At 41.5% G+C, this 26,048-nt stretch overlaps 1 protein-coding gene across 1 annotated transcript in view; it reads left to right on the top strand.

Annotated features, from left to right (window-relative positions):
* The first annotated feature begins 753 nt into the window (after positions 1-753).
* spock2 (SPARC (osteonectin), cwcv and kazal like domains proteoglycan 2) overlaps positions 754-26,048 on the top strand; it is a 37,758-nt gene continuing 12,463 nt past the window's right edge. The window contains exons 1-2 of the mRNA XM_061690019.1: positions 754-1,129; positions 21,743-21,788. Of these exons, the coding sequence (XP_061546003.1) occupies positions 929-1,129; positions 21,743-21,788 (247 nt within the window). The 5' untranslated portion in view covers positions 754-928. The remainder of the gene's footprint in view (positions 1,130-21,742; positions 21,789-26,048) is intronic.

Below are 26,048 nucleotides of genomic sequence, written 5' to 3' on the forward strand. Positions count from 1 at the left end.
CGCGACCCAAGTGAGGAGAAGCAGCTCAGAAAATGGATGGATGGATGGAGTTGCGGTAACAAAAAACCCAAATTAATTTTAACAGTGTATAGGTACAATTTTTATTCATCTTTTATGTGCAATACATTTTAATTGAATCGTTTAAGTATTTATTTTTCTATATATAATTGCAATGTTAATGCTCAAACAGCACAATGTTACAGTGGCTGACAATAATATTAAATATACTTAAAAAATAACACCTTCCTCGTTTTTTATTAACATTAATTGTTATTATGGGCCTACTACGCTACTGTATTAATGTTGGTCATTTTGGGGGCTACTTGGAGTATTTTTTGAGGTGGTACTTGATGTAAAAAGTTTAAGAAACAGTGGTTTAATACAGATTAATTTATAATATTCCAACTAGAAATAGCGTCAACTGAACCAGAAATTAACAAATTTTACTCAATTCACACAAAAAAAGAATATATATATATATATATATATATATATATATATATATATATATATATATATACACATTTTATGTGATGTCTTATATTTCATAATATATGGTTGTTTTTCATAAAAAGTTGTACTGGAATTACAACTTTACTAGTGCATTAACGTTTCGTGTTCTGACTGGCTGATTTGGGTTACGTTGCCTCCGTCGTAAATTGAGGAGCCTTTGTATTTATAGATTAGCCGTAGCGGATTTACATTCCCTCCAATCTAGGCTAGACCCCCCGCCCTCCTCCCCTCCCTTCTCTCCCTCCCCGCACAGAAGAAGAGCATCCTCGAAGCTAATCACTTTTTTCATTCCAGCCTCAGCATCCTCCTCTTCCTCCTCCTCGTCTTCATCTTGCTCCGAGAAGAGGAGAGCCGAGAACGTGCGTTTTGCTTCTTCTCCTTCTTTGACCGACTCAGCGTGCTCCACAGGGCGGATATGTTGTGCCTCGCGGTCCCGCCGCTGGTGCTGGTGCTGCTCGGCTCCAGCAGCTTCCAGGCCGCCGCCGCCGCCGCCGCAACCGAAGTGCGGAGCGTGAAGGAGGCGGAAAAGACGGGCAATTTTATGGAGGACGAGCAGTGGCTGTCCACCATTTCCCAGTACAGCCGCAAAATCAAGCACTGGAACCGCTTCAGAGACGTAAGTGCGTGCGCTATAATGCGACATTTATTTTTTTAATTATTATTATTTTTAATGTAGCCTACCCATACACTTTATTAGCAATGCAACTTGCCAAAACTTGTTTATTAGAAAACAATTAGGATGCAATGTGTACTATGAAGAATTCAAACATATGTAGCTTTCACAAATTCAATATTATACAGAAAAGCGGCTATAATTTCATAATAATGAGGATTCTGCTCGTTTTTATATTATTCCTTGAAATGTGTATTATTTTATGACCTATTTGGATTGAATTAAAAAGGCAAACTCGTCTTACCATGCTGCTTAACATCATGTTTTAGTTTAATAGCACACTTAATATGATCCCCCCCCCCCCCCCCCCCCCCCCCCATGTGACGCTTCATAAGAGGCAAAAATGGATCCGCATCGCTTCTTCTCCTATCTTCACTTCAGATAATAACAAACAATTAACGGGGTGCACATCCGTCTAATGTGGGCGATATACCGCTTCCTTCCTCCGACGTGTCTCGGGAGATTTCCTAAACAAGAGAATTAAGCAAGTGCAGCGACGAGGTGGAGACGGATTGATGTGCGTATTCCCCCCACGGAGCGGGCTCAAGCGAGGCTGCAGGGAGTGATCAACCGACGCCTGCAGGATGGTGCTCATGATGCATTAGACGTCTCTGTGAATGTATGGATGTTCTGCAAAAAATGATTACAAATGACCCTCAATAGCATTTGTACATTAGCGCAGTTGGATTAGGTCCCATATGAAAGCAGCTAATTGCGTTTTAATTGAGCCAGGGTGCGTCCTGCAGCTCGTGAGAGATATGGTTATAGGATTTGAAATATGAGCGTCACTCTATTGCTTGATGATCTACATGAGGACAATAAAATACCTTCTCGGGATGCGGAGAAACCGCTTGTCATTGGTAATCCCATCCAGCATCATCCACGCATGTCCCAGAGGATAAGGTGCCCGCATGTGAAAATAGGAAGGGGATTAGTTTGACTTGAAGGCAACAACAGTATGTCCCATGGAACAGTACTTTGGTTGGTAATGAAATGGTATTATTGCAGGGTTATAAATCACTGTCGTGAACTTTTTCTCCAACATGTCCAAGCCTCTCTCGGAATTCTGCACATCTTTTATTGACCGTCGCACCAACCCCTTCCGAACACATACACTACATTATTGCCATTGAGATCCAATACAAGAGCCGTATCTTGCTAATTTAGAGTATTATTTGAACACAGAGTTTATTATTGTGTTTGTAGTTTACAACGGTGTAGAGTCAGTGCACCTGCAACACTGCCCGGGTCCACCTGTCGGAATATAAATCATGGTATAACCGGTAGACGGAATAAATTTGGACTCTACCGAGCAATCGCGATAACGTTTGTTGATAGTCAATTTTTAACCAAGGGTGCGTCAACGTCTAACAGTCGCCCACCTTCTCTGCTTTCATGGCTGCTTGGGCTGCGTCTGGCTAGCTATCGTGGCTAAACGGTGTCCTACCGTGGCTCCTCCAAGTCACTAATCGTCACCTCCACGGTGAAAAGTAAGATACACTTCTGACAAGTATCGTTATCTCTGAAGGAGGATCAGGAGTAGGTGCATGCAACACATGGAAGAAGAAGAGTTAACAGGGAGAATACTTTAGCATGCTAGCTGCTAAACTAACATGAAATGTAGAGCAGCAAAACTTAGACTATAGAATAAGTGCTTAGGTGATACAGTAAACTTAACTGGAACTGCATTACAGCCGAGAGTAACTGACTCTGAATGGAAAAATAGGAGGTAAGGACAGTGTCTAATGTCTGCCCAGCCCTATAGTTATAAGCTTTTTTTGTACCTCTGTAGTTCTGGTCGTCGGGAGTTTATCAAGTTTCGAGTGGGTTCAGTTCTGAATCAGTGACAGTATGAATGTGAGTGTGAAAGATTGTCTGTCTCCATAAGTGCCCTGTGATTGACTGGCGCCCAGTCCAGGGTGGAGTCTGCCCTTCGCCCAGAGCAAGTCAAGTCCTAACTTGCGTTAGGCATGTCATAAGTTCAGTCATACAGTCATGCTCAGTTACAACATATATTCGCAAATTAGCCACTTTTCACTCAGTAAAGTATCTGTACTTGAGTGAGTTAGCTTTACCAACACACTCAAGTCACATTTTTAATGGTCCCAAAACAGTTTCCGTATTGTCTGTTACTTTATCGTCTTCTTAATTGGACGCATAGATGACATGAAAGTTGGTTAGCTAAACTTATCGAAACGTACTTGTCTCAATGGGTTTTATAGTGACAAATGAAGTTAGTTGTTATAATTATTGTCACTTATATTTGAGGTGCAAACCTTGCATATAGCTACTCTTTTCTCTGAATTTATCAAAAGTATAACTATAAAGTATAAAAGTATAATCATCTTTGGTGCTTGCTCTAAGATACACTATAATGCCAAAAGTATTCGCTCACCTGCCTTGACTCAATAAGAATTTAGGTGACATCTCAAACTTAATTTTAATATGACATCGGTCCACCCTCTGCAGTTATAACATGTTAAACTCTTCTGGAAAGGCTTTCCACAAGGTTTAGGAGTGTGTTAATGGGAATCTATGAAGCGCATTTGTGAGGTTACGCGCTCTCAATCGCCGCTCTAATTCCTCCAGAAGTGTTTTATACGGTTGAGGTCAGGATTGTTCAGGACAGTCAAGTTCAGCCACATCAAATTCTCTCATCCATGTCTTTAAGGATGAACATGATTGGCCTGCGCAGAGTCCTGCCCTCAACGCGATAGAACACCTTCCGGTTAATTTCAAGTGGACAGTGAGCCAGGCCGTCTCGTCCAACATCAGTGTGTGACATCACAAATATGCTCCTGGAACAATGGACAAAAATTCCCATAGACTCACTCTTTAACCTTGTTGTGAAAGCCTTCCCACAAGAGTTACAGGTGCAAAGGGTAGACCAACATCATATTAAATCATACAGATTTAGGATGGGATATTACTTAAAATCATATGTGAGTCAAGGCAGGTAAGTGAATATTTTTGGCAATATGATGTACTTGCTACATGAGGTGGCCTCTGCACTCCACATAATTTCATACTGGTAGGTTGCCAGGTTACTGCGCACTACACAAAAGGTAACTTTTCTTTCAAACACAAAACAAATGGCACACTAGCTCGATTTTAAAATGTAAACAAGTAACACTTGTCAAGTCATGCAGTCAATTCTAGTCTGACGAATACCAAGTCAGTCATGTCGAATCACCCATATGCTTTAGCCACACAAAGTCCTAAAATCCTAAAATTGGCGATTCGAGTCTGACTCGAGTTAAGTCATGTGATTCGAGTCCCCTACCTCTGGTTGCGGGTAGTCCAAAAATAACTTTGGCAAATAGACAACATGCTGCTTCACCAGTATAGACATCTGACCACGTGTATAGCAGCTTGATCCGGTAAATTTACATTCTGCCTTTACACCCCTGTGCTGGCTTTCCGCTATTACCTTTTCTTAAACCGGAATATTGGAATAGTGGTTAGCATGTCTGTCTCACAGTTTAGAGGTTCTGCGTTTGAATCTTCCTTCCAGTGTGGAGTTTGCATGTTCTCCCTGTGTTTTTGTGGGTTTCCTCCCTTATTTCAAAAACATGCATTATAGTTCATTGAAGACTAAATTGCCCATGGGTGTGATTGTGAATGGCTATTTTTCTGTATCTGCCTCTCACCCAAGGGCAGCTGAGATAGGCTCCAGCTCAACCGTGGCGCCTAATGAGGACAAGTGCAATAGGAAATGGATGGATGGAGTTCGTTCAACCACATTTCGTGTCTGTGCCATTCACACACTGACATGGGAAAAAGTATTGAAAAAGCAAACGTACACGATGCAGCAGGATTTTTCTGTACAGCTCTCGTCTTGATCTCATTATATTGTGCAAGTACTATAATAAGGTTGTACTGTATATGTAGAGCAATTATACATAAAGATGAAAGCGTGAGGATATAAAGCTGTCACGCATCGTATTTTTGTCTTTATTTATCATCAAAATTGCAGTGAAGCACACACTCGCTCATTGTTGCTTCTCTTGTGATCATCGCTCCCAGCGGTGGTTAACTGTGTGTGTGTGTGTGGGATCACATTTGCGCGCGCGTGTGTGTGTGTGCGTTAAAGGCAAGTATTGGTGGTGTCTCTGCAGCTGATCAGGATGACAGGAGAAGTATCATAGAAGAGAGCCACTGAGCTTCCCAGAGGATTGGGGGTGGTGGGGGGCTGGGGAAGGCCCGCCAATGGAAACCACTTTGATTTCAGCTTGCTGCCGTAGCAACACCAATCTGTGTGTGTGTGTGTGTGTGTGTGTGTGCGCGCGTATTATGGTGTCAAAATGCAGCAAGCTTCACTGGGAGTTTGATGACTCTATCCTGCTCCCTGGGCCAGCTCCAGGCCACATGAAAAGCATCCTTTGCTGGGAATTGTTCGCCACGCGCTCCTCTTGATTCACCAGAGGCGCCGCGACACGCTTTATATAATCATACGTATAATATGCAATCAGCCCAGGATGCTCCTTCTGAACTCGACAATGAGTAAGCGTCGGTCTGTGGGAATTACATGCACTCATCGCAGTCATCATAGGTATTCCGATTACACAAATTGATGTTGACTCGCACAGCCCTCCGAGAGAGGCATGCTGAATATTAATCCAACAGTGGAAAGCAATAATCAAAGCTATAGCACATAAAAGAGGAGCTCTCCTCATCCTCCACATCCTACTTCTTCTTCCATAAACACACTAAAATGCACATATCCCCCTCGCAAGTGCAACGGACATTACACAAGCAGCAGAGTGAATACTGTAAATATTTAATATGTATTCCCGGTGAGAGCAGAGTGGGGATAACAGGCCTCTTTCACTTCCAATACATCCACACTCCAATTCAATCTATTTCACAGGAAGACAAGCGGATTATATTTAACAGTTTCAGTCAACAAATAATAGAAGTCAATCCTTTAATCTGACAGGTGCACTCAACGTTTCATTCCACTAATGCACCAAATCCACCCGAGCGAAGAAACGCTGGGAACCGGGAAGAAGCAGATGGGGAATGCACAGAGAGAACTCTGACAGAATCTTATGAAATATTTTGAACCTTGCTGTAACAAAAGTTTTTTTTTAAATAGAGATTTTGTTGACAAGGTGTGTTCTGTTTTCTCACACGTGTGTGTTACATACAAAATGCGTCATAGCCTGGCCATATTTTGAATTTAAATTCTTATTATTTGTTCAATGACCATGGCAAGAATTAAAGTAATGCCAGAACATAACGAAAGCTCTATGTCTCACACTGTAAACAAAAAAGAACGCCATAGCTCCTGTGAAACACAGAGGAGGCTTGTTTATGTTCTGGGGCTGCTTTCCTGCATCCGACACAGAGTGTGTGCACCGTACGATTAAATCTCAAACTATCCAGAGTTATATACAGTAAATCATTTGATTGCTTCATAAGGTTGTTCAGTTAAGCCCAAAATATGTATTTCCTGGCCAAATTCTGAGTTGAAATAATGTTTTTACTTGTCAAATAAACATCTTTTAAGATGGAAATGACAATATGTGTGCCGGATACAGAAAAGCAGCCCCAGAACATAACCAATTCTCCTCCATGTTACACACTGTACACTGAAAAGAACAATGTAGTGACACGGAGGAGGTTTGCTCATGTTCACCGGTTACTTTGCTGCAACATGTAGGGTACGATGAAATCTCAAATACCATCTACGCCATCTACAGGGATCTGTTAGTCATTACAGTAGTTTACAAATCTCAATTTCATAAATAAGCTGGGCGAGACCCTCTTTCACCCCTAGCCTTTGAAAAACATACTTGACGAATATATACGTCGATGGCAGTAAACGGTTGGATATCCAGTTGCCCAACATAAACATCCACGCCAGTGAATGAGTTTAGAGTTACAGAAATTGTTTGATTGCAGTGATTTGCTTCATAAGGTTGTGCAGTTAAACCTCAAAATATTCCTATCCTGGCCACGTTTGGCCAATAACTGCCATGAGTGTGCCAGATGTACCAAAGTAACCCCAGAACTCAACATGAATTCCTCTGTTGAAGTAAAATAGAGAGAGATTGCCCTGATGAATATCGTAAAATTAATAAAATGTATTACACATAAGCGGCACGGTGGACGACTAGTTAGAGCGTCAGCCTCACAGTTCTGAGGACCCGGGTTCAATCCCCGGTCCCGCCTGTGTGGAGTTTGCATGTTCTCCCCGTGCCTGCGTGGGTTTTCTCCGCACTCCGGTTTCCTCCCACATCCCAAAAACATGCATTAATTGGAGACTCTAAAATTGCCCATAGGTGTGACTGTGAGTGCAAATGGTTGTTTGTTTGTATGTGCCCTGCGATTGGCTGGCAACCAGTTCAGGGTGTACCCCGCCTCCTGCCCGATGATAGCTGGGATAGGCTCCAGCACGCCTGCGACCCTAGTGAGGAGAAGCGGCTCAGAAAATGGATGGATGGATGGATGGATATTACACATACAGTACATCCCCTGAAGGATTTTTTTTCAAGGTTGTTTTCTTGGTTTCTTGATGGTTACTAAACAAAAACATAAAATTTTCTGAGGCATGTATGGTTATGATTAGAATGGTAATCTCATATCTGTTTATAATATACTTTTCCTTGTTTAAATTTAATGATGACTTTTTTGTTGTTAACCTTTCCTTACCATTACCTTTGGCATGGTTCTGCTGCCATTATAGTATGTTACAAATGGGCTCCTTGGGCTAAAAGTGCAGTTGTGCAATCTTGAAGTGCTAAATAATGGAAGCTGGTTCTGAAGACTGGCTAAAATGGTTAGTGGTCATACTGTATCATGGAACTAAAGGAACATTTGTAGTTTTACATATTTATGCATACTGTAGTTCCCTTTTTAAGCACATAAGGCTTATTTCACGCCTCTCATAAGAGAAAATGTGATTATCTCTGTGAGGCTTGGGCATATACCAGTTTGTTTTACTTGTAGCACATACTGTATGGCACTAAATTAAAAGTAAACTCAATACATACATTTGCTCCATTTCCCTTGTGAAAATGATGTTGTCCATGATATCACCGAAGCATGAAATTGGCCCAAAGTTCTGCTGATTTGGGACGCAGATATGATAAGAACTAGATGACAAATAGGGCTCAGCAATGCAAGTTTTCTCAGTATGAAACTGTTGATTACTGGCATCCATCATGCATGTCAGCGTGTACTGATGATGCCATTTTCGCATAGTTCTCCCCCTCCCCTTTATTTTCACTCTCCTTACTTGGTGTGCAGCGTGTGCCTGCTAAAACCTTATCTGAAACGAACACACCTCTCTTCCATTTCTGCAGCCTAGGACCACACGGTCCGATCTGCACCTGCTAGTTAATAGCTCAATTTTACACCAATCGCACTCAGACCCCATCATCCACACAGGCACATTAAATATGCAGAGAGACACTTGGGGAAGAACCTTGCTTCCACCACATCCACAATCACTTGAGAGAACAGTTGAGAGGGTGTTTACCCTTGCGACCCCTTTCGTGCTTCATATTAAGTATATCCATCCATTCATTTTCAACACCGCTTATCCTGGTTAGGGTCGCGGGGTGCTGGAGCCAATCCCAGCTGACTTCGGGCGAAAGGCGGACTACACCCTGAACTGGTCGCCAGTCAGTTGCAGGGCACATATGGACACGGACAACCATTCGCACTCACATTCACACCATCACTGAGTGGGAACTGATCCCACGCTGCCCGCACCAGTCAGGCGAGTGCACCACTACAGCATCAGTGACTTATATTAAGTATATGGTATGGGGGATATGGTATGGGACTAACGCAATATGATTTATAATCAGTTTTCCCATTGGAAATAGAAATAATTGAATTTGTTAGTACAGTCGAAATTAATGTATTACTACGGTCCACCTCCGCTATTGGGGGATAGAGAAAAATCAGAAAATCCACTGATAATTAACACCCATTATGATTGTATTGAAAAAATATGCATTTTTTTTTTTAAAGCGGGGATAACCTGCCAACAATCGTTTTTGGGATTGGTCCCCCCCACCCCCCAAAAAAAGAAAAAAACAAAAAAAGTAATTGAAAAAAAAAGTAAATACATTTTTTTTTTAAACAAATCCGTGAATAGGTGAATACCCAGGTGCCGAACCGCGAGTATGCGGGGATCCACGATATATCAGTATCAAACTGTGATCATCATAAAACCTTTAACTTTCAACATTATCTGTCATATAACTGTGAAAAAATAAGTAAACCACTCTATAATAGGACTAATAAGTCTCAAGTAAAACAAAATTACTCAATGCCTGTAAATATTGTCATTCATCCAGGTCATTTCATTCTGAGAGCATTGAATTGATCGCAACTGGACTGTTATGGTAATCTCTGAGAGGGAAAATTACTCAATCTTTTTGACAGTGGTCAAAAGTATGAATTACAAATAAACTTACTTTTTTTCATGGCTATCTGTACTTTTTACTCCTTAGCTTGTCAAAATAGAGCTTTTGCCTTTTTAAATATCCGCAGATGACGACATGCTATAAAAAAAGTTATAAAAAAATGTAAAGTGGTAAAGTCAACCACAGATTAGATCTTAATTGGATTTACAACGTGTAAAAATCATGGACAGCAGTGACATTGAGGAACGTGAACCAGGGAGAAGTTAATCAAAGAGGGAAACTATTCTGTGTGCATTATTTTTTTTCATTCTCCCAAATTATCAAAGCGGGTGTTGTACATATAATTCATTGTAAAAATTATTTTTTATTTTTCACTTTTGTATTTAAGTACATGTAAAATTCTGTATCTTCTTTTACCTACGGCGTTGAATCAGTACTTCTATTTGGGGGACGTTGATAGAACCTTTCCTCCCTTAAAAAACACGAGGGGTGGGAGCACCAGCCGGCTGGCCTTCTCTCAGTCTCAGGTGGTCGCAGGTGCCAGCAGGGTAGCCCAATTTCAGTCTCACACCTGGACACCACGTAGCTCCGCCCCTGACTGCAGCTTACTGAGGATTTGTGACCGTATAGCCGCATGTCAGTATTATGATGCTCACAGGTGGCCAAGATGCACACACTGCACCAAATAAATGGCCATTGTGCTGCCCCTTCTGGTGTGCCCGCCTTGGCCACCTCGGGGTAGAATAAGAGACAGATACAAATACTGTATGTGGAGACGTCTCAGTTGCTCTCCGCTTCTCTGTACGGCACTAATATAAGGCGTTCTTCGCGGAGAATAAATAATATATGACTGTGAGTAATGTTATATTGTCTGTCGACGTGTTGGTGCACCGGTTGTGTTCAAATATGCGTTGCTTAAAGGCTTATAACATTGTAACGATACTACTACTCTATTCTAGCTAGCCCATGCCTATGGCGTTTCCTATTAGCATTTAACTAGCAGACTAAAGGCTAAACTATGTAGCTGTTTTAAATCGACAACATCTAATTCCCTTTGTTTTTCGTTTAGTTTGATAGTAAACTCAAGGCACCACTGTACCTTCATCGTAGACACGGAATATGAGCAGTGAGTCTTTCCAGAAGTGGGTCTGAATGTAGCTTTGCAGCTCGCCGATTCATGCGTAAGGCTCCCTGCTGTGCTGATGCAGATGTGAATGACGATAGGAGCTCATCATAAAGCCATTAGTCAAGCTCGTCATGCTGCTTGCTCCTTATCATAGCCCAGATTAGGCGTGAGACTGCAGAAAGTCTAGAAGTATGTCGATGAAGCCGCCACCTTTATCCATCTAGGAGACATGGATATTTTGGGGTTTTGGGCTAGGCAGGGGGCGACTGCTGGTGTGTTGTGAGATGTTTCTGGCTTCCCACCAAAGCTGTATGTGGGCTGTAATTGAGGCAGAGGGGAAAATGAATGCCTGTCTTCATGCTGCAGTGTTAGTCCACATCTGAAGGACGCAGGTGCTGCAGAAGAACAGGGTGTGAATTTGCAAATCAATAACAAACAGGAATAAATATCAAATTCATTTAGCTGCTATAGCCTCCAAATAAAAGCGGCTAATAGCCTCAGAGTGAAAAAAAAAGAAGTCTTTTATAGCATTCGTTTTGTTCTCAGTCATACCTCACAGGTGCCAGAAAGCTCTGCCTATGAGCACTTCTCACGCTTGACGTCTCCCAAATGACCTGCTTCTGCTTCTAGGACACCTGAATACTGCAACATGCTGCAAACAGGCCACTTACTGTCAAGAAATACACTCCATAATAGCCCATTTAAGGGATTCGTCGAGTGAAAATCCACAGCAAATGAATAGACCTTGTTTTTAACAACATGATGTGTTTTCTTGTTCTTGAGCCTATGCAGCTTTTCCTTTTGAACTTGGAGAAAAAAGAGTTGCAAATGACAGCACGGGTCCTTACGTTTTGTTGGAACAGCATTAAACCCAATTTTTATGGTAATGTTATTAAACATTAAACTGTCAACAACCAACAAACAACTGTCCTCCTTCTTGCAACTCGCATCGAGCCAACAAGTGAAGGTTCTTACCGTTTTGTACCAGGTTCTCTGGTCCACAATGACAGATTTATTTACTGTATAGGTAATAAGTAGGATCCTTTACCACGCTTTGCAGCTGTGAAAGTTCGTAGCGCAAGCCTGTAAAGATCGAATGTTGTCAGAGAGATGGTTGTTAGGTACAGTATATAGTAGTGGAAGCTGCTTGATTGGCTGGTACATAGGCTGATCTTTCAGTCAATTGGTTGCTTGGCTGACCGTTTAGTTTGGCAATTGGTAAATGTGTTAGGTGGTCCGTTGGTGGTCGGTCAATTTGTTGGATGATTGGTAGTTAATTGGTTTATTGGTACGTCAGTTGGCAGTCAGTCGATCGTCATATAGTCAAGTGATCTCTTGGGTTGGCTGTTTGGTTATTTGGTCAGGTGGTCACTTGTTGGTTTGATGGTTTGGGCATTTCAGTCCATTCAGGTGGTTTGTTGGTTCGTTTTTTTGTTTGGTTAGTCTGTCAGAGAGACTCTCTGTCTGTCAGTTGGTTGGTTAGTTTGTCAGACAATTGGTTTGTTGGTCAGTCATTGAATCAGGTGGTGTCTCGCTGGTCGTTTGAATGATACAGTATGCTGAGTGGTAATTTGCTTTGGTTGGTCCGCCAAGGGAGAGTCAGTTGGTTCCTCCTTTAGTCGGGTGGTCTCTTGATCAGTCATTTGGTTAGTTTGGTGGTTGGTCAGTCCCTTTGTCATGTCTCTTGGTTGGTTGGTGATTTGGTTATTCAGGCTGCAGGTCTCTTGTAGCCATTTGATCTGTTGGTTGGCCAGTCATTCTGTCCAGTGCGCTGTCGGTCGGTCGGTCGATTAGTTGGCCGGTGTGCTGCCGGTCGGTGATTCTGTTTGGTGATTGGTGTGCAGTCGGTAAACCGGTCAGTCCATTTATGTGCAGTGGTAAACATATTTGAAAAAAAAAGATTTTTTTTTATATACATTCATCTCCATATCTCAATTAGTCCATTGTGTAAAATTATTCTAAGCATGATGCTGTATCAAATACTATATTACAGTTCTTCCTCTGTAGTCATCATCCTTTTATTTGTTGAATAATTTGTAGTATGAAAGCTACAGCTGTAAATCTGAAGAATGTATTTATTTCCTTTCCTTTACTTTCTCCTTTTGTTGGACAAATAAGTGCAACCATTACACAAAGCAAGGTTTGAACTGAACAACAAAAACAAGTATACATCAATTGTTGAAAGTTCAAATAAGAACAAAGCTGTGATTGAAAATTGTTGCTGCCAGAGATGAAATACACTCTTGCAGATACGATGTATGACTAAAAAAAACACAAAGAAAATCAATACAAAACCCAGCAGGCTTGTAAAAAGTCAAACTTTTCACTGACCCCAAGTGGTGAAATGATCCCATATACTGTATCACTTTTGAGTCATTTCTGGGCAGGCACATTTTATTCCTGTAATTCTAGATCACAGCTTTGTTCATTAATCTGGTTGTGGTTTCCAGCCAAACAAAACAAAACAAAAAGCTACCCAATCCATGTACTAAACAGACTTGCTTCTCATGCATTGTAGTCCAGTGAGAATAATAACAATTGTAAGCATAGCATGTCAAAGTTGTTGCAGGGTTTTGTTTCGTCTCAGGTGTCTCGTGCGATCTTTAAACTGACGCTGGCGGCAACAGTGTGATCCTGAAGGAAGGTGGAAATGATCAATGTATGAAAGCGACATTCGATGTTTCACTGCATTTCTTCAGATTGGATTCGTGTACTACAGCGCTATCTGGCGTAGTTTAAATCGGAACAGTGCTTCTTTGAGATTACTGCAGATAAGAAAAAATAAAATAAAAAAAGTGAACGTGAGTATGCAGAAAAATCTTGTTTTTTTTCCCCACACCGGATGTAAGAAGTTAATAAATAACTAAAATATTGATGTATGAAAAAGCGAACTATGTACTATAACAAGGAAAAAAGGTTTTTGCATTTGTTTTTGGCCTTTTTCTTTTACCTGTTGTGAGGTGACAGAGGATGAGGGGACTTGAGTGAACAGCAGAAGGTGGAGGGCATGTGGTCCATCCTTGATGAGCTCTCCAGGGATGTTACAGGGGGGAAAACAGGCCACTTTCTGTGCGGAGCTTCGTTCTGCAGCAAAGGTGACAAATCAGACCCTCACTGTTTTAAATTCAGAAATTCTAGAGGACTATTATATTTGATCTAATTTTGAGTCTTAGATGTTTAAAATGTCACATTTTGCGGTTTCAATGTGGGAATTTAGTAGAAAGGGTACAAAATACATAAGCAATATTTGAAAAACAGGGACATGATGCATGTAGTTTTAAAGCATTTATGATTAGGGTCAGTAGTATACATATACCGTACTATTTTATGTTTAGCATCTAACTGTGGCGGTCTGAAGTCCACAAGAATCTTAATTTTTACTCATATCACAAGACAAAAAAAAAAACGTCCTAGGACCAGGTCATATCTCAAAAAACTCATATGTCAAGACACTCGTATTTCAAGGCAACGACTGTATATAGTGATTGGGGGATAGATACAAACCGGTAAGCGACATAGCAGCATCTTTCAACTGCCATTTACTAAACCCCATAGAAACAAAGGGTATATGTGATTGATTATATCCATTGTAAAAAATATTAAATGTTTAAGCTACATTGCTGTTTACTTGTGGCTCACAGCCACACACATCAGAGAAAGGATGGAGAAAACCAGGAGGAACAAAATCAAACGCACCCATTACAGAAAAATACTCAAAAACCTGCATAAGCTATAGGGATAAGTATAGGGAATATATAGTGGATAGTATAGGGAAGTATGGTTGAGCTCCATACAGTAATTTCACTAATGAATTCTTACTCTGTATGAATTATAAATGCAAGGTTGTTGTTTTTTAGACTATACTGTATCTGTCAGCCCTACATTGGGCTATTTTACCTTCAATTCAAAATCCAAAATTGCCCAATTATGACTTTTGCCTCGCTCCTTTCTTCTGAAAGTATCTTGATCACCTAAAATTGTGTCACAAGAAAAGTATTTATCTGTGCCGGAAAATGGCTGACAAGTGACATTAGGCGTTCCAGTGCGTCTTGTTGCTCTGCGTTTGTAGGTGATGAATGCAGATACAGTATCATACGTGATTAAAGGTCAGAGTCTGAATGTTATTACGGCGTCCTTTTGTGACGAGGCAGTCGTGCTGTCACAGCGAGTGGCCCCCCCGGGAGAGTTGATGCCGAGTGCGTCCGACAGCCGACATTTGCCGAGAAGCACCTGTCAGTCACCGGCGCATCCTGACAGACGCAAGTACTCGCACATTCTTTCAAACCCTTTTCTTTTATGCCAGCCACCCAGCAGTTGTCGAAAGCTCTTTCTTTGACACAGTTCCTCTTGACTTGTGCTCAATTCTACAAGGGGACAGCAGGCTCCGCGGCTTATATATAAGAGGGACAGGAAGCTGTCAATCAGGTGGCCATGTTGGGATGCGGAGAGAGAACTTCCATGCTCTGTTTAACAGGAGCAAGGTAGATCACAGCGATTCTGTCCTGGATATGTCAGTTATTTTCCCCCTCAACTCACTCTTTGATCACAATGTGGGTTTGTGAGATGTATTTTAGGTTGAGTTCACATTTCTCAGAATTGATTTGGCTAAAGGGGACATATTTAGCAAAATTGACATTTTGTATACAAATTGTTTGTATACAAATAGTGGGGTCTCTGGAGTGTCTGGGCTTTAAAGTGAATTCAGAGATTTGTTTCAAAATACATTGCTGAAAACGTGCAAAGACTAAGAACTCAATTGGGGGGACATAGTGTTAAACAGTTTTTGGGATTTTTGGGCGTGGCTAAAAAGGCACCACGTGATGCACTTTGGAGTCTGGCATGAGTCACCCCTGCCCCAATATATAAGCACTTGAACGTTTTTGTTCAGTTTCGCAGTTATCCGGCACAATTGCGACTTGTAGATAGCTAGCTAGCTATGCCTACACCTAAAAAATGCATCTTCTGTTCGGCTACTCCCCTGGCGTGGCCACTTTAGAGCGCCTCGTTGTCACTATTCCAGTGACGGAAGGCTTTAAGAGGATATATTTTTACAGCTCAAACATGTATTTATGTGTAGGCATAAGATTCTTCCAGTTTGTGAAAGTGGTATTTGATTGACAGTTGAGTGGGCCGTCATTTTAGCACATTCAGCGGTGACGCCCCCAGGATCTGAGAGCAGAGAGAATGGCTTGAATTTTCATCCCACACCAAGTTCCTACGCCCATGACTTGATCAGCTAGGCTGGGCAAAGAATGAGTCTTTTTCAAGTGTCCGGCCTCCATTGTTTGAAACACTGTCATGCGGAAACACCTCCACGGGTGTGACGATCCTGCTATTATGTCAAAGCCAAAAGGTAAGCAGAGCTGCGTTGAGTTTTGGTTGCACCCAGCGGCAACTCAAGAGATCCCGCCCAGCCAGGGAGATGAGGAGAGCCAGCACGCGAAGCCCCTGTAGTGTCAAAGGTCCCGCTCCGTCCCACTCGTCATGTTAGCTGTATATGAGGCGGAGTATAGAGTCGCTTACTTGCTTGCAGTGTACTACGATTCTTGATCCTTGGGATATTTTGACAAAAGCATATCAAAGATATGATAAGACGCTTGGGAATTGTTTAGAAGTGTGAAATGTCCACATTGCGTGATGCAACAGACAGAATCGCAACAGAGTCAATTGCAGAATAATCTAAATGACAGTGGGCGTCCACCTCACATTGTTGTCATGGAAACAGTGAGTGAAAATCCAGCGATTGCGATACTGGTGCTTAGGAAAGTGTGGTCACGTTCACCTTGGTATGCCAGGGTTGCAATAAGAGCCGGAGGTGAGTCACGTTACGTTTACACACACAATTGGCATTATCTTTCGCCAGATTACATGACCACAGCAAGTCTGTCCACATGGATGACTCCCATGTGGACATTTTCTCTTTTGAATTTAAGGCTGAGGATTTAACCGTGTTTCACTATGTCTTCCAATTGGTCCGACCGGGAGGCAGACTCACTGTGTGAAATGATTTCTCTACATTTCTGACACCGCTTGATAGCTGTCACAGCTCGTCTTTCGTCTTTGTTTCACTCTTGCTTGCGAGATGTACGAGCACCGTCTTTTTAATCATTGCTTTCCTTCCTCTGAGACGACCAAAATCATACAGTGTTGTAATGGAAATTTACCAGAACAGGCTGCTACATGTGATCACGTAGTCATGGCTTTAGACTCTAGACATGGTGAAACAGCATGTGGCTCATTTGCTCAGCTTGTTTTGAAAACTTTGCTCCAAGTACAGTGGTGACCCGACTTACGAGCTTTTCGAGATACAAGACGATATTTTTTTTCTTTGACTTGCATGCAAAAATTTGAGATACGAGTGCTGTTTGGTGGCAGAGAGCTCAACTCAGATCACTTCACAACAAGCAGCAGTTTGGCATAGTGAACAAATCATAGACAAACCTTCAAGAAGAGCCATCAAGCAGTTTGATGCTATGTAGTTAGAACGCTTTAAAGAACTGATATTTGAACACAAAGGACACAGCAGGTCAGGCTGGGGGAGGCCACCTCATCCACACGCAGCATCAGCACTGGGGCGCCCCAAGGTTGTGTCCTCTCTCCGCTGCTCTTCTCTCTCTACACGAACGACTGCACCTCAGCGAACCCGACTGTCAAGCTCCTGAAGTTTGCAGATGACACCACTGTCATCGGCCTCATCAAGGACGGTGACGAGTCTGCATATCGACAGGAAGCGGAGCGGCTGGAGCTGTGGTGCGGGCGACACAACCTGGAGCTGAACACGCTCAAGACGGTAGAGATGATCGTGGACTTCAGGAGGCATCCTTCGCCACAGCTGCCCCTCACGTTGTCCAGCTGCCTTGTGTCAACCGTCGAGACCTTCAAGTTCCTGGGAATTACAATCTCTCAGGACCTGAAGTGGGCGAACAACATCAACTCCGTCCTCAAAAAGGCCCAGCAGAGGATGTACTTCCTGCGGCTTCTGAGAAAGCACGGCCTGCCACCGGAGCTGCTGAGACAGTTCTACACAGCGGTCATCGAATCGGTCCTGTGTTCTTCCATCACAGTCTGGTTTGGTGCTGCTACAAAAAAGGACAAACTCCGACTGCAACGGACAATCAAAACTGCTGAAAGGATTGTCGGTACCCCCCTACCCACCATTGAGGACTTGCACGCTGCCAGAACTAAGACAAGGGCGTGCAAAATCCTCTCGGACCGTCTGCACCCCGGTCACCAGCTCTTCCAGCTCCTTCCCTCAGGTAGGCGCTACCGATCAACGCAAACTAGAACTAGTAGACATTCCAACAGCTTCTTCCCTCTTGCGATCAACTTCTTAAACACCTAACCTATAATTCCATTACAACAAGCTGGCAATTTTTTGACTTGAGTTCGTTGTCACATTTCTGTGGGGCCAATTATTTAATACTTGTGCACTCACTGTAGTTGTCTCGCCATGCTGCACTATTTGCATATACTGGCCACTCATGCCAGAGTAGCATCTGCTCCATTTGCACACTGATTGAGGAGTATCTGTAACATTTGCACAACCGACATTGTCCCAGATGATCGCACTACTCGTCACTTTAAACCGCGTACACTCCTTGAAGTCTCAGCGCCCTTTGCACAATGGTCATTGCACCGGACTATTGCAATATTAGTCGTTCGAACTGCTCTAAGTGCTAGAGGACTCTGCATCTTTTTGCACAATTGTTTTTTGTCAATGTCTTTATGTCCCCAAAGTGTTCTGTAAATTGACTGTTTGTTGTACTAGAGCGGCTCCAACTACCGGAGACAAATTCCTTGTGTGTTTTGGACATACTTGGCAAATAAAGATGATTCTGATTCTGATTCTGATTCTGAAATGGTGTTGCAACACATATAGACAGACAATATAACAATAATCTCACAGGCATATTCTTTATCTTCTGCGAAAACGACTAATAGTCCTGCAGATTACTGAGTGACTTGCAGTAGTTAAGTCAAACTCTTAGTTTGTCTGCATGACTTTATTATATTGCTGCCTGATGGCCAAGCTGCGCACACTGGAAGGAGCTACAGACGCTACAATATGTACAGTATTTTGTATACACAATGAATAAATATGTTATATAATAATCATAATACTAATAAACAAAGACTTGGTGTTTATTGCAGTAGTATAGAAATATTAGCATAACAAGTCAGGTCCTTTAGAATGCAGTATGCCATAACCCTGCATTTCAACAGACTCACTTGGATTGGAGTGTTTCTCCCTCTGCACACACACACGCACCTTCTGAAGTCATTGATTTCCAGTCGTGTCCGTGCAGCGGGGCATTTTCCTCACTAGTCTTGGCAGGAGCACAAATAGGGTTTACTGAATAATTCAGGTCGTGAGTCATCAATTGAGGAGATGCGGTAAACACGGGATTAATGGTTAGGTTGCAAACTATAAACTACAAAAGCCCGACAATTACTCACCACCCAAATGGAGTATCAAGTTCATTCCACAGGCACATGTTGGCTTCCTGGCAAGGAATCTTGTTGTCAATGACGATGTAGACGGGCAAGCCGCGCGGGCGGGAAATGTTTTGCTGCTCAAGTGGAGGGTTTTGACAGTGATGAAAATATTTACTTGCGTACGATTACACTGCGGATGTCAAAGAAGAACTTCTCGGAGATTTTTGGCACCTTCTTGCAGTGCGGCGAATGTTTAAAGCTGTGATAAAGTCTCACAGAGGCATGATAAATATCTTATGAATAGGCTCAAGAAGATTTGTATCCGGGCTGCTTGTCGAGGACTATTGAAATATGAGATATTATCAGTGAGATATTTCATCCAGAATTATGAAATTGAACAAGAGTTGAGTGTTTTTATGTGGTATACAGTTTATTCAGCCACAACTAAAAAAAATGTTTTTTTTGTACAGCGGTACCTTGACTTACTTGGGAGTTTTTAAGGATACGAGTTGTCGCTCGGCCAATACTTTGCTTTGACTTGTGAGCAAAAGTTTGAGATACGAGCAATAAATGGTGGCAGCGAACTTTAAAAGCAACAATTCTTCAAAAAAGAGGCCAAGTTCAAGCTATTGCCACTCCTCGTTGAAGTTTACTGTCAAACTAAACATAAAACATATAGAATTACAAGTTGCCTTATTCAACAAATCGCCTTACTTCGCCTTACAAAAGCCCACTAGCTTAATGCTAACACATGATGAAAACGCCATTGACAATGAAACCAACATCGCTATCGTGGTAGTTATAAACATTTCAACAACTTATCTGAGCACAAACAGTATTAACACATGCCAATGTGTTGATTTACAAGTGTGGTCACGGAGCAAATTTAACTCAGAAGTCAAGTTACACTCAATTGTTTTTTTTGCTGGTTTACTGAGTGCAACTGCTAAAAAAAAAGCCACCATGTGGCCAAAGTAAATGTGTGCTGTGTGCTTTTATTTTGAAGGTCTGACTTTTGACAGGATATGTTACGTTGAGTTTTCCTGTTTCCGATCAGACCAGGAGGGTTATTGCCTTGAGTTGTTAATAAAAGCTTGCCTTACCATCTGTTGAACCCTTTTGACACAACTTACGAAATGCTTTGGATGAGCATGCATCGATTCTGACAAACTAAATGGTCAAGTCACGTTTTTTTGGGGGGGGGTATGAAAATGGAGCGAATATATGAAAAATACGACAAAATTTAGACAAAAAAAAGTTGAAAACTGAATCATACTGAATCATAAGAAGATTTTTCAATTGATTTTTTCATACTCTATAGCTCTGCAAACCTTTTTTTACAGTAAAAAAATAAATAAAATAAAATAGTGTTTGTGGTAGTGGGTCTTTAAACTGTAGCTACTTTAACCAGACACTTCATCGGTACAACTGCACCCTACAATGAAATCAATGCAAGATATGCGGTAAACAACAGCTTTTCCTACCTCTACAACCATAATAGTAAACATATTTTATATACATAATATCCATCCATCCATTTTCTTCGCCGCTTATCCTCACAAGGGTCGCGGGAGTGCTGGAGCATATCCCAGCAAACTTTGGGCAGGAGGCGGGGTACACTCTAAACTGGACGCCGGCCAATCACAGGGCACACATAAACAAACAACCATTCGCACACACATTCACACTTAAGGGCAATTTAGAGTCTTCAATTAACCTACCACGCATGTATTTGGGATGTGGGAGGAAACCTGAGTGCCCGCAGAAAACCCACCCAGGCACGAGGAGAACATGCAAACTCCACACAGGCGGGGCCGGGATTTGAACCCCAGTCCTCAGAACCGTGAAGCAGACGCTCTAACCAGTCGTCCACCGTGCTGTCTATACACAAGATTTAATATACAGTATATTTTGTTAATACCTGTGAGCATTCCCAAAAAACTGCTTAAAAAACTTGACATCAATTTTTCCCAATACTTTTGTGTTAAAATCATATGGACCTTAAACCCTGAGTGAGTGCTACCTTGGTAAAGGCAGGATTTCTTTTTGATCCAGCTCTTGTATTAAAGCCATCAAAAATATGTAAAAGAGTTTTGCTGCATAATTAATATATAGTCTTAGAAGGTAATTTCTGAAGCAAATGCATCTATTTGTAGCTTTAAAACATCAGTATGTATGATGTGCAGTGGTTATTTTTCACTAATTCCCAGTTTTTCTCTCCTTTTGCTGTCATTTCCTCAGGAAGTGGAGGTCAGTTCTTATAAGTGTTAATATACTGTATATTCACAGTGTGTACTGTATGTCTTTATCGATGCATGGCCTCGACTTCATATTCAAATTCCAAGCACTGCAAAGCACTTGAATAGCAGCAGGCCCTCTGCGCCATATGTCTGGTGTACAGGTAAACAGCGAGACATTAGTCAGACTCATTTCCATACAGATGTACTCATTTTACGTACAGGTCTCGCCGTGCTCATCATCATGCTTTCAAGACAAAATGCACACATTATAATCAGCATGAGATGCTAATAGCACTTCTTACTTAAAACGTGCATTCATTGTCTGCAGTTCTTCAGCGTCTCACTGATTCTTTTGTATTTCTTTGTACAGGATGATTATGTGCGCAACTGGGATGAGAGTCAAGGCTCAAGTGACAGTGAGTCTTCTTTTCTCTTCTTTCATCATCTGTTGAAATGTAGAAATTATTAATACTATGGTTTGTTTAAAAAACATGAACATTGTTTAACATACATGTATACAGGTGCATCTCAATTAAAATAGAATATCCTGGAAAACCCCATTTATTTTAGTTGTTCAATTCAAGTGAAGTATTTCATTATTCTGATGATTATAGCTTACAGCTAATGAAAACCCAAAATTCACCATCTCAAGAAATTTGATTATTTTGCCTCATTTTCTTCATGACGCGATTAATCGACAATCTACTCCGCACAATCGACAGCATTCTTAATAATCAAATCGAATATTTTGGCGAGCCCTATTGGAGACAGTAAGCAATTGAAGGTGCTAATTTACATTTACATGCTGTAACAAATGCTGTTTCAACTGGCTGATATTACATCCAAATGTGACATGATACACTCATAATAACAAGAATCTCAATAACTTGATCGAAATAGAATGTCGTATGGCAGAATCCATGACCCTCAGTTGAACCAGACCCACACGCGTCACTTGTGTATTGTATTGCGCAGCCTTGTGTGTGTGTGTGTGTGTGTGTGTGTGTGTGCGTGTGTGTGTGTGTGTGTTTGTTTGTGTGGGGTCAACCACTGCTGTCTCCTCTCGCAGCAGAAAAAATTAGGTTGAGTGACTGTTGCATTCTGTTTGATCTGCTCCAGCAGATCTAAAGCGCCTCCCCAAGGAGATGCTCAACATTGCCCCTGCTTCAACCCATCTTTTCTATTTCTTTTTCTTTTTTTTTTTTTTTTTTGCATGTAATTTTTTTGTAACCTACAACTCGTAAAGACTGGGTTTCTAGAATGTCCTTTGCTCACAGCTCAGCATTATCGAGCCTGTAGCGACCTAAGTTATGACACCACAGTGGTGTCCTCACCGCTTACTGCTCGATTTTCAGCTTAAATGAAGTCGTATGAATGGCAGAGTCCATTAGCGCGGTGTCTGAAGGCTTAATGAAGGACTAATTATACCTTAAAGTAGAAGACCGGACGGACAAGTAAAAGCACAGCAGAAAAGATATGCGAGACACGGGTGACAATTAGTAGGACTTAATTTAATGGAAGTCACTGTCATCCACAACTGCCGCCCGCTTTGGTGAGATGAAAATTGCCCACTAAAACTTCATCAAAGAAGAGTTTGTGAACTGCGGAGAGCCACTTGAGCTCTGTTGCGAACCTAAACAGCAGCACAGAAACAGCCTGTGTTTTCTTCCGTGCCACACTTTAATTAATTTTAGGATGTAGTCTTCAAAAGTGCATTAACTGCACTGCGTCTCTCCTCCGGTCTGCTCTTCTCATGTAGTTGGACAGAACTAGGACTATCCATCAATAAATATTCTGAGCCGCTTCTCCTCACTAGGGTCGTGCGAGTGGTGGAGCCTATCCCAGCTATCATCGGGCGGGAGGTGGCGCACACCCTGAACGGGTTGCCAGCCAATCGCAGGCACACATACACAAACAACCTTTCGCACTCACATTCACAGCTACGGGCAATTTAGAGTCTTCAATTAACCTACCGTGCATGTTTTTGGGATGTGTGAGGAAACCGGAGTGCCCGGAGAAAACCCACGCAGGGGAGAACATGCAAACTCCACACAGGCGGGGCCGGGATTGAACCCCGGTCCTCAGAACTGTGAGGCAGACACTCTAACCAGTCGACCACCGTGCCACCAGAACTAGCACTAGTCACTGGAAAAAGCAGTCACATGACACGCAGTTGGAGGAAACATATTTTTCTCTATTTTTCTTTTATTATTATTATTATTATTAGGTTTGGTTTGATAGCACTGTGAGGTTATATGGCTGACATGAGGGTCTACGGTGGTTGATAAGCAGATCAGCTAGTGAAAAATGGCCAAGATTTATAAAGAAGCTTTTATAAATTAACATAAAAACCTTAAAATCAGTCCTGAAACACATCATGAGCCAAGGCTTTCTAATAGAGAACAACAACAACAAAGTCACCTAAGTTGTCACAAAATCACCACAATGACCGGACAAGACTCTGGAGTCCTTCTTTTTCCTCCACTGAGCATTTTTGACCTGGTTTGACCAGAAGACGGACGTGTAGAACTTTGTCGACACTTTTTACACACATACACACACACGGAGAGTATGGAAACTTGCTTTGAGGCACTGCAGTAGCTACCTCCACTTGAGGCGACCTTAGTGCTGAGAGAGGGAGGGAGAGGTCAGCATAATTTGCACTGGCTTTCTCTAGTCAATTCATCAATGCAGCCAGTGGCTCTCCGCTCTGATTGAATTGCGTTGCTCTGGTCAGTGCTGCGGGAGAGCAATAATTTGGATTTGTAAGAACAAACAACCGCACACACGCTCACAATTGCAGGCACGTGCACTCGAATGTTTGAACGTTTTTTTTTTTTTATAACCCCAACGGAAAATGGATGGATGAATGTTATCTCAAAACGAGAGGTCATCTTGAACGCTGCAATCAATCAATGACCTCATTTCAGTGGTCGACACCAGGAGATAAGACAAGGCCTGCGGGGTCAACTTTTTCATTCATTGGTTTAACGGACACTATCAGATTATTGGGTGAAAATTCAACATTATGTTTATTATTGGGGCTGTCTTTTGCGGTGGTATAGAACAAAAAAAAAAAAAAGTGTGAAAAAGTGAAACTCATAGATTCATAACAGACATGTTGAAATGTTTCATGTTTTCCTTTTTTTTTTTTTACAATTTTGGCAATGAAATCTTACATTTTAATATTACATAAGAAACAATTAAAATATTTCTTTTCTATATGGGAATTAGGTTACAAATTGGCCTTCTGAAAATTGTTTTGCGTTGTGTTAATTCTGTATAATTTGCATTTCACTTTTGGAATTGAACTACTGAATTAAATGAATTTCTGTACAATATTCTAATTTATTTAGATGCACCTGTATAGGGTTATAAACAATTGGAGGGTGCCCACTGACATATTTTGTGATCTTCTACTCCACACAGCATTTGTAGTTTTATAATTTTGTTGAAATTATTTTGTATATTTGATTTGTAATAGACTGAATATTGTATATATATATACTTAATTTACTCAACTTAATTTAACCAAATTAAATAAACATTTATTTAATTTGTTTAAATTAAGTTGTTAAATGAAATAAATAAACAAACTTTAAGTTTGAATACATTTTTTTTCATTTAACTATTTAGAACATGTAAGACAGCATACAGGCTGTTATTAATAACATTTTATTACAATAGGAATTATTGTGCAGCATAACCTTATGCTAATAACGAAGCTAACGAGTTGACTCTAACTGGACGAGTTGTGGTATTAAGTGTTCTACTTCTTCCCACTCCTGTTGTACATTGTTATACATTGAGATGCATATCTTTAGTTGGGTGGATAGATAGATGAGTTGGAGAAGGATGCTGATGACATTTAAAATGTCAGATACTACAAGCGCAGTTACCTTGGCAACCATGAACTTTGATCGTAATAAGTGAGAGTGTGTGACAAATGCGTCCACATCCTTACAAGTGCAGGCAATTCGGCGTCACCTCCGAGATAAGCGTGATTATGTTAGAGTGTGCACAGATGATAAGAAGGTCCGTGATGAGGACCAATCTGCATGGCTAAACCTCATTTAAATCAGCATTGTATTGTACCAAAACACCTAATTAAAGGCTTTCTATCAATTTGCGCATTAGGTTAATAGCATAGTAGAGGTTAGGTTAGGTTAGGTTAGGTTAGGTAGGACGGCACAGGAAGCAGAATCGATGAGGGCGTCGTCACGAAATGAAGACAAAGGCTCGAAAACGGCCACGCTGACATGATTGCGCAGCGAGAGTTCTCGCAAACAAACCAGATTGAGCCACAAATCACAGTCAACCCAGGAATGACTCCCAGGACCGCCAAGAGCCTGTTGCTATGGAAACATCATCATCGCCCATTGCTGCTTTAATCCGCGGAAGCCTGTTAAGTTAACGTGAGGCTCAAGCAGATACCTTATGCTGCCTGTACGCTCACAACACAGCAGTTGGCAAGCACAGACATATTTATTTTCCAATGTTTTCATTTTGAAATTTATCACGGCATGGATGCTAAAATAGTTGAATTTGTGGAAGAAACGCTAATAGTCAGACTTGTTATGGGCTCAGTTGAGACACTAGCTTGCAATAGCCAGTATTTTCCGCTTTTTCTTCCCCATGTCGCTGTTCTAGATAAACGTCACGAAAACGGAATGGGG

The sequence above is a fragment of the Phycodurus eques genome, chromosome 11, assembly GCF_024500275.1.
Source record: "Phycodurus eques isolate BA_2022a chromosome 11, UOR_Pequ_1.1, whole genome shotgun sequence".
NCBI lineage: Eukaryota > Metazoa > Chordata > Actinopteri > Syngnathiformes > Syngnathidae > Phycodurus > Phycodurus eques.